The sequence below is a fragment of the Peromyscus californicus genome, unplaced genomic scaffold (assembly GCF_007827085.1).
Source record: "Peromyscus californicus insignis strain IS unplaced genomic scaffold, ASM782708v3 Scaffold_6__1_contigs__length_162567912, whole genome shotgun sequence".
In the NCBI taxonomy this organism is placed as follows: domain Eukaryota; kingdom Metazoa; phylum Chordata; class Mammalia; order Rodentia; family Cricetidae; genus Peromyscus; species Peromyscus californicus.
Window position 1 is genome coordinate 65,643,364 of NW_026294584.1, and position 13,158 is coordinate 65,656,521.

At 41.7% G+C, this 13,158-nt stretch overlaps 1 protein-coding gene across 2 annotated transcripts in view; it reads left to right on the forward strand.

Annotated features, from left to right (window-relative positions):
• The window catches only part of Ube3c (ubiquitin protein ligase E3C), a 110,003-nt gene that overhangs the window by 51,290 nt on the left and 45,555 nt on the right, over positions 1-13,158 (forward strand). Inside the window, exons 13-15 of one of the 2 annotated variants that reach the window (XM_052719050.1) lie at positions 289-521; positions 10,527-10,631; positions 12,387-12,474. In XM_052719050.1, the coding sequence (XP_052575010.1) occupies positions 289-521; positions 10,527-10,631; positions 12,387-12,474 (426 nt within the window). The remainder of the gene's footprint in view (positions 1-288; positions 522-10,526; positions 10,632-12,386; positions 12,475-13,158) is intronic. The other variant, XM_052719051.1, reaches the window with a different exon arrangement.

Genomic DNA, 13,158 nt, shown 5'->3' on the forward strand with positions numbered 1-13,158 from the left:
TGTATACAGCATGTATGACTGCATGCCAGAAGAGGGCACCAGATCTCATTACAGGTGGTTGTGAGCCACCATGTGGATGCTGGGAATTGAACTCAGGACCTCTGGAAGAGCAGCCAGTGCTCTTAACCTCTGAGCCATCTCTCCAGCCCTGGTGAGAGTTTTGAAAAATGGGTTTGCTGCTGGTGTCAGTGCCTGTCAGTTTGAAAGAGGCTTTTTTTTCTCCCTTGCTGTGTATATTGATTTAAAAAAAAAAAAAAAAAAACCTGGTGGAAAATTGGATTGTTTCAGTTGTAGGTCAGAGACAATCATCCATGATGCCTTTCACTCTGGAGGAGCTAATCCTGCTATCTCGCTGCCTTCGGGATGCCTGCTTGGGGATCATCAAGCTAGCATATCCAGAAACAAAGCCAGAAGTTCGGGAAGAATATGTCACCGCATTTCAGAGTATTGGGGTCACTACTAATTCTGAGATGCAACAGTGTATACAAATGGAGCAGAAGCGATGGGTTCAGTTGTTCAAGGTATGTGGCATGTGGAGAATGAGTCTAGCACAGACTTGTTTCTGCTTAGTTCCTTTTAGAAGAGTAGAAATGTGCAGGTTGATTTCAGGCATAATTTTAACTTACAAAACTTTTAAAGAAAAGCCGTATCTTTATTATATATCTGCTTTGCTTTTGGGCTGGTGAAGTGGCTCAGTAGGTAAAGGCTTTCTGCCAAGCCTTGAGACCTGAGCTGAGTCCTGAATCACACACAGTAAAAAGAGGGAGCTGACTCCCAAACATTATCTTCTACCTTACACATAAGTGCTACAGCACAAGATGAAAAAGGGGGAGGAGGGGAGGGGAGAAGAGAGGAGGGAGGGGAAACTGCAGTTGGTATGTAAAAATAAATGAAAAATTGTTATTTAAATAAAATTTTAAAGAGGAAAATGGAAAAAAGGATAAGTAAAAACCTTGCTTTCACAGTTAATACATGTGTACAATGTCTTAAGACTTTCTTTGAAAGGCTGAAGTAGTAATAAAAAATTTTAAATAGTTCCATTTTTATTTTTCACTAAAAGGTCTTTTTTTGGTAGTAAAAATTATTTTTGAATCTTTTGTAAAATGGAATCATAAAGGTAGAATTCGTCTTAGTTCTTGATGCATACTATGTATAAATTACTCTAGAATGTGTTCATTTCTCACCACGGAGAAAAAGAAGTTCTGGGGTACCATGAATGGCATGCTGGCAGGAGACCACTACTGACTTGGAGTGGGGAAAAAGAGCAGGAAAAGGGTGCTTGACTCTGACCCCCGTGCAATTTCTGCTGCAAACACATCTAGTCAGCTAAAATGGCTCGTTAAAGGAGTGAGAGCAGAAGAAATGCATCTTCCAAATTGAATGCTAGATTTACAGGCCCTTTAGTACCAGCGACCTCTCGCACACTAATGTTCCATGAGAGTCATCAGCTGTCCCTTCAGGTCTTTTATCACTGCTTTTGTCAAGCTATCTATTTAATTGAAAGAAGTTAATTGAATGAAAATGATCAACTAAGCTTGTATTAATATTGCTAATGGAACTTTCTTCTTGGCCATGTTTGGAGAAAGATGTCAAGCTAGACTTTAGGAAAGACCCATTAATGCTTGCACTTAACCTGATGGGCTAATTAAGGACTGCTTATTCATCCTACAAGTCCATGAGAGTCTCTCTGTAGCCCATTCTGCCTGATTTTACAACACATTTCACTTAGAAGCATAAGCATTAGCAGCAGTGAAAGTAACTGATAATGTTTTGATTGCGTGAATACAGGGCTAATGCATCATTGAATTCATAATTTGTGCAGATTGATGTAATACATGTTTGCACAATTTATTTTAATCACCTCTCTGTGCATTTGTAAGTAAACTTTAAAAGTTGCCTGCTGTGCCCTTCCTTGAAGGTGGGATATTTTGTACCTTTTCTAGGTTATAAATAAGCTATCTCACCTACTTCAAACTTAGAATGCTTGTATGAGCGTTCATGGATTTAGGCCATATGGTAGCATATATGTTTTCTTGTCTATGTAATTAATTAAGCTCTGGGATCTTTGCTAGTAACCCTTCTGTGGGACACCGGGTTTTGTGTACACTGGAAGATAACTTCACTGTTTCACAGTTTCTACTGGGTGTTTTATAATTTCATATGATAGTCTTATCTTTGGGGCTTAGGAATATCTGAATTTAATAATGCTCCATGAGATATTTTTCACTCTAACCCTATTTTGTTTTGCTTAAACATTAAATAAAAATTTTGTGGAGCCAAGTGTAATGATGCATGCTAGTAATCCCAGATCTCAAGTTGCTGAGGCAGAATGATTACAAGCAGGGGCCAGCCTGGGTTGAGTCCAAGGTGAATTAAGAAGACCCTGTCTCGGGGCTGGAGAGATGGCTCAGAGGTTAAGAGCACTGACTGCACTTCCAGAGGTCCTGAGTTCAATTCCCAGCAACCACATGGTGGCTCACAACCATCTGTAATGAGATCTGGTGCCCTCTTCTGTATACATAATAAATAAATAAATTTAAAAAAAAAAAAAAAGAAGACCCTGTCTCAAACACACTCCTCTCAAATTTAGGTCGATGTTCACTCTGTGTACTTGAACCTAACCCCGTGAAGAGAAACGAAATCGTGCTTGATATGTCTTTGTATCTGGCTACCACATTTAATGGGCCTTATCAAAGGCAGTGTGTCAGGGAGGCAGGCACATCTGTATGCATTGCCGCAGAGAGTGCTGTGGTAGATGATTTTGCTTTCTTGATGTATGTGTAAGTGAAAGAGAGATTGAACCCAGGCTTTGTACATGCTAGGTAAGCATTCTACCACTAAGCTACATACAAAATCTTAATAGTTTGCTTTTCCTTTTGATATGGGATTGGTTTAGGTTTGAAATTGTGTTTTTTTTTGTTGTTGTTGTTGTTGTTGGTTTTTCGAGACAGGGTTTCTCTATTGTTTTGCGCCTTTCCTGGAACTCACTTTGTAGACCAGGCTGGCCTGGAACTCACAGAGATCCTCCTGCCTCTGCCTCGATTTTGTTTCTCTTCACAGGGTTAGGTTCAAGTACACAGAGTGCTGGGATTAAAGGCGTGCGCCACCACCGCCCGGCTGAAATTGTGTTTTAACAAAGACCTTTGACCTTAAATAGAATTAAATAGGGAGTTGTCATGGTAATGATTCTATGTGGGAAATGTTAAATGTTGTCCCTTTACAGAGCCAGCCATGTTCTCCTGAAAGTACCAAAATAAAATGTCAGCACCATTTATGTATATTACTATATCAAATTATAGTAGAAATATTCATAATAAAACCAACCAAAGGAGGTGAAAGCATGTGCCATTAATTTCTGGCTCTCTGTTGACTGACAAGAGTTGCAAGCACCGAGACTGGGCCTTGTCCTTCAGTGCAGCCATTTTCATTCTTCAGTCAGAAATGATCCTCTTGAATTAATTTGAGTGAGAGGCTCTGTTGGCTGGTCACAGAACATAGAATTTAAGTGCTTAGAAGCATCTTTACTTGTCACTGTAGGAATTGAGGTTGGTTCCCAAGTTCTGCATCAACATTGTTAAAAGAGATCATGCATTTATTAACTTTATGTAAACTTCTTTTTGAAGTGTTATTTATAGTTATAATCACTTTGACCCTGTGAAGAGGCAGTAAATCCTGCTTGATATGTCTTTGTATCTGGCTACCACATTTAATGGGCCTTATCAAAGGCAGTGTATCCGGGAGGTAGGCACATCTGTATGCATTGCCACAAAGAGCAGAGAGTGCTGTGGTAGATGATTCTCTCTTGATTGTCAGTTTGTATTTTCCACTTGAAAGAAAAACTACACTGGGTGTGGTGGTAAACCTGGTACATCCCAGTACCGGGAGAGCAGGCTGGCTTGCTCATAGGACATAGAAAAACAAAGCTGAAACTTGGCTATTAGCTTCCTTTCTGCTGACTAGTCTTCATACTGTAGACCTAGTCAAAAGCCCATGTCTAAGGAAATCTTATGCCATAGTGGAGAAGCTGCTGTTGTTCTTTGCTAACTGAACATGATGTACCTATCATGATACCTTCTAAATATATGCCTATAGAATAGTGCTGCTGTCAGCTTTGGTCAGAAAAGCTTCTCTTTGCAGTGATGAGCGATTACTGCAGAGACTCACAACTGTCCAAATTACTGAGAATAAATGACCCATAAATGGGACATCCATATCTGTCTTAGGGTTTCTATTGCTGTGAAGAGATACTATGACCACAGCATCTCTTATAAAGAAAACCATTTAATTGGGGCTGGCTTATAGTTCAGAGGTTTAATCAGTCCATTATCATCATGGTGGGAAGCATGGCAGCATGCAAGCAGACATAGTGCTGGAGAAGTAACTGAGAGTTCTATGTCCAGATCTGAATGCGGTGGGAAAAGAGGTTGACACTGGGCCTGGCTTGAGCATCTGAAGCCTCAAAGCCTGCCCATAGTGACACACTCCCTCCAATAAGGCTACACCTCCTAATAGTGCCACTCCCTATGGGCCTATTTTCATTCAAATCACTACAATATCCAAGGCTATGGAACATAATGGGAGAATGGTCAGAAAGAATACAAGAATTAGAGGAAGGAATAGGTGTGGAATACTGACTTCCGGCATGACATGACTGCTGCACTCTTGAACTCACAGCAGCTAACCTTACAGTGTTAGATCCTTCAGTAGCCTATCATTGAAATTCGAGGAGCTCCTCAGATAAGATTTAAGATGTGCAGTTAATGAGAGTGTAGGAGGAATTTTCTTCAATAATACAGCCACTGGGAAGGTACTCAGGATTCTGTAATCAAACTCACCTGTGCTCCTGATAACAACTATAACAGATCTTATTGGTGTTATGCCCAGATCACGGGGGCCCCCAAAAGACCACCAGGGAGACCGAATCCTGTATGTAAATGCAAAGAGCCTTTATTTTCAAGCTCGGAGCTTGGACTCTCTGTCCGACACAGCAGTGAGCAGAGAGCCCATAGCCCAGGCAGGATGGGCTTTTTATCATAGCAGAGGTTGGGTGAGGGGATTTCCAGGGTTCAGGACACTCCCTGATTGGCTGACATTTGTCTAGGGTATAGGGAATGTTTGGAATATCAGGTATTTCCTCTGGGTGGGGTCAGCTTATGGCTTTTCCTGGGTCCAGGTGGTGCCTGCCAGAAGCTGTGTCTGGGCCTCTAAGCCTGTCATGGCAGCTGTGTGGTCAAGCTGTTTGCACCCCGCCCCCGCCCCCCCGCCCCCACATGCACAATTAGGATGCTCACACGAGAAGATGTGAAAGGAGTAGGGATAAGGAAAAAGAATTGGGGTAGGGGGGGACTAAGGAGGAGATGAATGTGCTTGAAGTATTACGTGTATTATAAAATGTCATAAATAAAACTCAGTTTTAGCAAGGCGGTGGTGGCACACGCCTTTAATCCCAGCACTCTGGAGGCAGAGCCAGGCGGATCTCTGTGAGTTCGAGGCCAGCCTGGTCTACAGCACGAGATCCAGGACAGGCACCAAAACTACACAGAGAAACCCTGCCTCAAAAAACCCCCCAAAAACTCAGTTTTGCTGGGCATGGTGGTGCAAGCCTTTAATCCCAGCACTAGAGATGCAGAGGCAGGTGGATCTCCGTGAGTTCAAGGCCAGCCTGGTCTACAAAGAGAGTTCCAGGACAGGCTCCAAAGCTACACAGAGAAACCTTGTCTCAAAAAAAAAAACCCAACAACCCAGCTTTATTTGAATTAATGCATACTAATTTCAAAAACATGAAGATGTGGCTTAGTAAGTAGACTGTTGGTCTAGCATGGACAAGCTTTGGTTCTGTCCCCATTACCAAAGAAAAAAGACAGAAAACAACAACCCAAATTTTTAACAAAGTAAATGGATGCAACACAGTGTCCTGGCTGCAATCCTGATGTGCATTTTTCACTAGGAGTCCCAGAGTGGTAGACCTGTGTTCTGTTCTTTCAAAGCTAGGCCTGTTCTTATTATTGAGGGTTGGCTTGGTGGCTAATTGAAATGAATACTTAAGGAACCAATTTTGTGGTATTTCAGACATGTAACAAAGCTGTGACTCTCAAAATACACCATCTTTAACAAGTGATAGCTGAGGGCTATGTAAAACAGCTATGTAGGGCAGCTCACACCTAGCATTCCAAGCCTTCACCATTGATTCCTTCAGAAACACCGTGCTGACTGCCCTGTGCCAGAGAACAAAAGATGAACTCAGGTTGGGCCCTGTGAGTATCATTGTGTAGTGATGGCTTTCAGTAAACTCTTGTGATGTGTTCTTCTCATTCCCTGTAGGAGAACCCCTTCTATCTGGTGATGCTCCTGCAGCTGCCTGCCACTGCTTTTCTCACATTCCTGTGACTATGTTCTTAATTTGAAAATGAAATCTTTAAGAAGTTCTCCTGTCATATGTTTATCAACATTGCACATTCGCCCCCTTCAGTACCTAGTTTTTTGTTGCTGGACTACTAAGGGAGTTAAGATCCTCCTAGGCAACTTACTGAGACCCTGTTTCAAAAAGTACAAAGAGAACTGGGAATGTAGTTCAATGATACAGCCCTTATCTAGAAAGCATGAGGCTCTAGATTAAATTCCATCACCAAAAAATGAATTAGCTGTGCTGTTTGGTTTTAATTAATAATTATAGTTTCATCTTGCAGTTGCTTTTCAAAATAGGCTACACACACACCCTCTTATTTATTTTTTAGTTTTTCAAGACAGGGTTTCTCAATGTAACAGTCCTGGCTGTCGAGGAACTCACTCTGTAGACCAGACTGTCCTCAAACTCACAGAGGTCTGCCTGCCTCTGCCTCCCCGAGTGCTGGAATTAAAGGTGTACACTACTACACCAAGCTCCTAATGATTGTTTTTAAGAGTATCCCAACAACAGCAACAACAAAAATCCAAACAAAAAGTGGGGTATTTCAGCATCTTCTGTACTTCCCTGTCAGTCCCACTAGCAATTCAGTGCTAATATGAAGGGTGTCTCCCAGAATAAATATTCCTAAGCACACATCACACTAGTTGTCTCCACACCTTTCTATGGATTTGCAGCATTGGTGTCTGTGTGTATCAGATGAGAGAGCTGACATTGAGAATTGGAGAGAATTGTCAAGGTTTCCGTGGTTAGTAGAAAGAAGATTGCAACAAGCGGCACCTGTTCCTTAAAGATGGAGTCACAGTGAGAAATGTGTAATTCAGTTTGTTTCTGTGCAAACCTCGTGGAGTGTGTTTACACAAGCCTAGATGGTACAGGCTGCCTCACTCCTTGATGTATTACAGATTTCCAGGAGGACCCCATTGTAGGAGAAAGCCATCCTTGGCTGAAGTGCTATGACATAACTCATCTACTATATTCTATTCTGACTCCAAGCCAGTGTTCTTTTTGTCATGGTATCCTATAGCCCCTTAAACTGAAAGCTGAAACCCACCCCTCTTCCTTTGTTCTGCTGCTGCTGCTTTTGTGTGTGTATATGTGTGTGTAGCCTTGGCTGTCCTAGAACTCACTCTGTAGACTAGGCTGTCCTTGAACTCGCAGAGATCTGCCTGCCTCTGCCTCCTGAGTGCCAGGATTAAAGGCGTGCGCCATCACCCAGCACATGCTTTCTAATGGCTACCTTTGCAGACTTCTCCTTCCTTTTTGGTAAAGGTTCCATTGCAGTTGGATGTTTAATGGATGAGAATATGGACAGAAGCAATGTGAGAATGAATCCAGTCATATTTTCATGGTTTCATAAAATTTATATTTTTCTTTAAGTCTCAGAAGAAAAGTAGTTTATATAGAGGAGTTTAACACGAGTTGTGCCAGATAAAAATACAGATTATCTGATTCATTTGAATTTCGGCTAAATCACAAATACTTTAATAAAAGGTAAGTTTGCCTCTTAAAATTTTGGACAAACTAATTCTACTTACATTTTTTTCCCAAGATTTTATTTTTAATTATGTCTAAGTTTCTGTGGATATGTGCACATGAGTGCATGTTACATCAGAAGTAGAGAAAAAGATGTTAGATCCCTTGGAGCTGGAGTAACAGGCAACTGTGAGTCATCCCACTAGTGTGGATGTTAAGAACTGAACTTAGGTCTTTTGGAAGAACAGTATGCAGTCTTAACTACTGAGCTATCTCTCCAGCCCCTCTACTTATGTTTTTAAAATATGAAATTGGCACTAGATGATTTTATAGATAATATATGTTTACACATATTATTTGGGGGATGTACATGCTACAGTGTATATATGAAGGTTATTATACAACCTGTGGGAATCAGTTCTCTTCATCATGTGGTTCCTGGGGATTTAAACTTTGTTTTCAGTATTGGTAGTAAGCATTGTTGTTCGAATCTTAGATGGTCTTTTAATGAAAAAACAAAAACAAAAACCCAGAACCAGATAATGGGGTGAAAGCTGAAAGATCAGAGAAGCAGAGCAAGCCACAGCCAACCTCACCTTGCCAACTCCTCAGCCGATCCTGTTTCCTCAGACTGAAAGCTTCTGAGGACCCGAAAGGATCTCAGCTGAACTGCTTTAGTTCCTGTTTCCTCATGCCTTATATTCCTTTCTCTGCCCTGCTGACACTTCCTGGGATTAAAGGCGTGTGTGCTTCCCAGTACTGGGATTAAAGGTGTGTGCCATCACTGCCTGGCTGTTTCCAGTGTGGCCTTGAACTCACAGAGATCCAGACAAATCTCTGCCTCCCCAGTGATAGGATTAAGGGTGTGTGCTGCCACTGTCTGTTCTCCTATGTCTAGTCTAGTGACTGGCTCTGGCCTCTGATCCTCATGTAAGTTTATTAGGGTACACAGTATATCACCACAAAGCATCTTTAGTCACTGAGCAGTTTTGCCAGCTCTACAAAGTATATTTCTATGTAGCATAGAGAGTAGATCTTTTTTAGATAGTATTGCTAGATTTCTTTAATCCTATCAAATTACTTTTGATCCCAGATTAGTAACTGAAAACTACTAGGTGCCTAGATAATTTGTTGGGCTCTCTTCTCAAGGAGCTCATAGCATAGCCAAAACATAGCTATTGTTCCAAGAACATGTAAAGGACACATAGAGATGTGATGTTGCAGTTGGGCAGTATGACCAGCTTGGGAATTATACCAAGAAAGAAGACTAGAAAATTGACCAGAGGCACAGGCAAGGTGTGGGGAAAATAAAGATTTAGGATACTATTTCACCCACATCCCTCATGTGATATTTCTCAGAAAAACTAAAAAAAAAAAAAAAAAAAAAAAAAAAAAAATCTGCATAGTGGTGGAAATGAGCTTCATTACAGCCCAGGTAGCTTTTGCACTGCCAGAGTTGTGTCTGAAAACCTCTAACCAAGAGGTAGCGCACGCCTTTAATCCCAGCACTCAGGAGGCAGAGGCAAGTGAATCTCTGTGAGTTTTAGGCCGGCCTGGTCTACAAAGTGAGTTCCAGGACAGTCAGGGCTTACTGTCTCAAAAAACAAAAACAAAATTCTAGCCAAGGGGATGAAGAGATGACTCAGTAGTTATGAACACTTGTTCCTCTTGCAAAGGCCCCAGGTTCAGTTTCTAGGACCCACGTGGTGGTTCACAAACACCTAGAACTCTGGTTTCAGAGATGTGGTGCTCTCTTTTGACTTCCGAGGGCACTAGGTACACACATGGTGCACATACATACATGCAGGCAGAGCACTTGTACACATAAAGTAAATGTAAAGGGAGTGCTGCTAAAGAAAAGAATTCCAAACAAAGTGTGGTGATGCAATGCCTGTAATCACTGGCACTGGGAATTAAAAGCAGGAGGATTTGGAATTCAAGAGGATGTAGACCGAGCTGTATGAGACCCTTTTTGCAAAAAGAAAAAAATATCAATTTTACCCACTTCATGGGGGGGCGGCATTTAAAATGTGTGTGTGTGTGTGTGTGTGTGTGTGTGTGTGTGTGTGTGTGTGTGTGATGTGTGTAGAAGGTCTAGATCCCCTGGAGCTAGAATTACAAGTGTTTGTGAGCCACCTGATATGAGTGCTGTGAACTGAACTTGGATCCTTTACAAGAGAGGGAAGCCATTCTTAATAATGGAACCATCTCATCTCTTCAGTCCCCTGGCTTCTTTTTTGTTTGTTTTTGTTTTTCAAGACAGGGTTTCTCTGTGTAGCTTTGTGCCTTTCCTGGAACTCGCTTTGTAGACCAGGTTGGCCTTGAATTCACAGAGATCCACCTGGCTCTGCCTCCCGAGTGCTGGGATTAAAGGTGCGCACCACCACCGTCCGGCTTCCCGGCCTCATTTTTAAAGAGCACTTTGTGTGTGCACTTGTGTTGCTTTTCTGTTTGGCAGACAACTGGTTTACTCCTCTAGCATGCTCTTATGGTCCCTGAAGGAGGCTTTTTGTAAGCTTGGGAAGTCCACATCCATTTTATCAAGTAGAAAAGCACCTGTGCCAGTGTCTTCTGGCATCTGGTTGGTGGTGCTGCCTACTCTGTCACTGAGTTGTTTGTATGACAATGCTCTCTTCTTCCTCTTCAGGTTATCACCAACCTAGTGAAAATGTTGAAGTCTAGAGACACGAGGAGAAATTTCTGTCCTCCAAACCACTGGCTGTCAGAACAAGAGGATATCAAAGCAGATAAAGTTAGTGGAAAATCTCCCTAATAGTTTTCATTAAAGGTGGTTTCTCAGCTTTTGTATTTCTGGGGAGAGTAAATCTTTTTAAAATGTTTAACTTAACTTTTGAATAGATAGCAGTGTTGTCTGTAATGCTAACTCTTGGTCAGAGGGAAAGATATGTAGCAACAGCATTGGCCTAGACCGCCTGCTGATTATCTTTATCTGATTTTTTTGTTTGTTTTTTTGCCTCTGGTTGGATTGAAGCCCAATAATTGTCTGTTAGTTTAAAACAATTTCACTTTTAGTAACACTACTAAATGAGTAATTTTTAGTAATGAAAAAGAATTTTCATTAGTTAAAAGAGATGGGCTTTATCCTAGGTTTTCTAAGGGAGCAGACGCAATAGAACATTGCTAAGATTGTAACCTAAAGCAGACCAAATCTTCCAGACCATCAGGAAGAAAGTGTATAGCAGAGGGCATCAGGTGCTCCCAGAGGAAGTCACCACTCAAGCATTTTAGAGTCTTTGAGAGTGGAGAGCTAAAGGGGAAACAGGGATACGAGTGCAGCAAGAAACCAACACAGGAATGTGGCAGGACAGTGGAGGTATGACTGGAAAAGCTATCTTCAAGTTGAGCCTGAGGCCTCCAGCTCTGCCCATTGGCAGAGTCTGCAGATGGGCAGATCTTGCAAAGTGAACAGCTCCAGGGCCCAGGTAGGTGACTCTAAGGAACTTTTCCCACCAACACAAAAGGTTTTAGCCCAGTAGTAGTTCTAGATTTGAGGTGTGGTGACCTGTCACAGTAGAGGCTGCTGGGGTGTGAGGAAAAGTCAGGGACTCCTGAGAGCCCCTCCTCCCAGACATAGAAACTGTCCTGGGAACTCTGAGCAACACTGAAAATAGCTACATGGACTGGTCTCATATAGTAACTCCACAAATTCACAGTGGCACTAAAGAGGAAAAGACCTCCATCCATCAGTTTTATAGAGTGTGAAGGAACCATCTCATTATTTTGTAGACTGTTCTGGAAAGAAAGAAGTAGTAAACATTTGACTTGCCTCTCTAAGACTATCTCAATAGCATTGATGCCTTCCTGTGGTATGTCTTCCAGATAATGGGTATCCTGTCTTGTAGGTTCAGGGAGGGGTGTAACGTGCCACCACACATACTGGGCCCACTGCTCTAAGCTTCTTCGGGTACCTCTGTAAGTAGAGAGTATGATCCACACTTAAAGCAGAAGCTTGTACCTTCATTTAACCAAAAAAAAAAAAAATTTTTTTTTACAAAGACCAAAACTACAGGATGAGAAAAACTTATAGATTAAAGCAAAACTTAAGAGAAAATAGCTTGTGATATGCTTTGTTTTGTAATTATATGATTGTGTTAATTTACTCTGCCCAGATACTTATCAATTTACTTTTAAAGTACTCAAGGCTAGGGGCTGGAGAGATGGCTCAGAGGTTAAGAGCACTGACTGATCTTTCAGAGGTCCTAAGTTCAATTCCCAGCAACCACAAGGTGGCTCACAACCATCTGTAATAAGATCTGGTGCCCTCTTCTGGCGTGCAAACATACATGCCGACAGAACACTGTACACATAATAAATCTTTTAAAAAAAAAAAGTGTTCAAGGCTAGAATATGAGGACATGAGAGGCACCCTGCATTGGATAGGGATAGACAGCCCGCTCCTGAAGGAACTGTAGGTCATGCTTCTGTTCAGATGCCATATGACAGTACTGGGGCAGAGGCAAATTCTGACAGCAGTTGGTTCCCACAGGTCACCCAGCTCTATGTACCTGCATCTAGACATGTGTGGCGGTTCCGGAGGATGGGCAGGATTGGCCCACTGCAGTCCACCCTGGAGGGTAAGTTCTCCTCAGTTGGAACTTCTTTTCACAAGGGTGAATATGCTGCAACATTCACTCCTTCTACTGTTAGCTCTGTGATTTTTGCTGAACACCACACAGTATTTTCATCATCTCAATAAAAATTAGCTGATATACCCTGAAAGGTGGAACTGCAGGGCAAGCAGCAAGAAACAGTAGGGTTAAATGGATCATAGCTGTTTCTTTTGATCACTCCACAGAATTTCATTGAGTAGTTATGCCATAAAGAAGATATTTTGTTATTTTGCCAGTTTGGTGGTTATGAATGTAACTACTATTATCACTGTACAAGTATTTGTGTGAACATAAATACTGGAAGAATCCAAAATCACTGCAAGCATGTGCTTAACTTAATAAGAAACTGCAGAACTGTTTTCTGAAGTAACTATATGACCTTACATTCAGACCAGAGATGTATGATTTATGCACAGGTACTCTGTCATCCCAGTCAGTACTTGGGATTGTCATGTTTTGTTTTGGTTGGTTGGTTTTTGCTTCTTTGACACAGAGTCTCACTATGTAGCCTTAGCTGGTCAAGAGATCTCCCAAATACTGGGATTAAAGATGTACTCCACCATGTCCTCCTGGGATTGTCATTTTAAAAAGACCATTATCTTACGGGTATGGCTGGCCATTTCAGTAATGAATAGTAGCTGTGCTTGC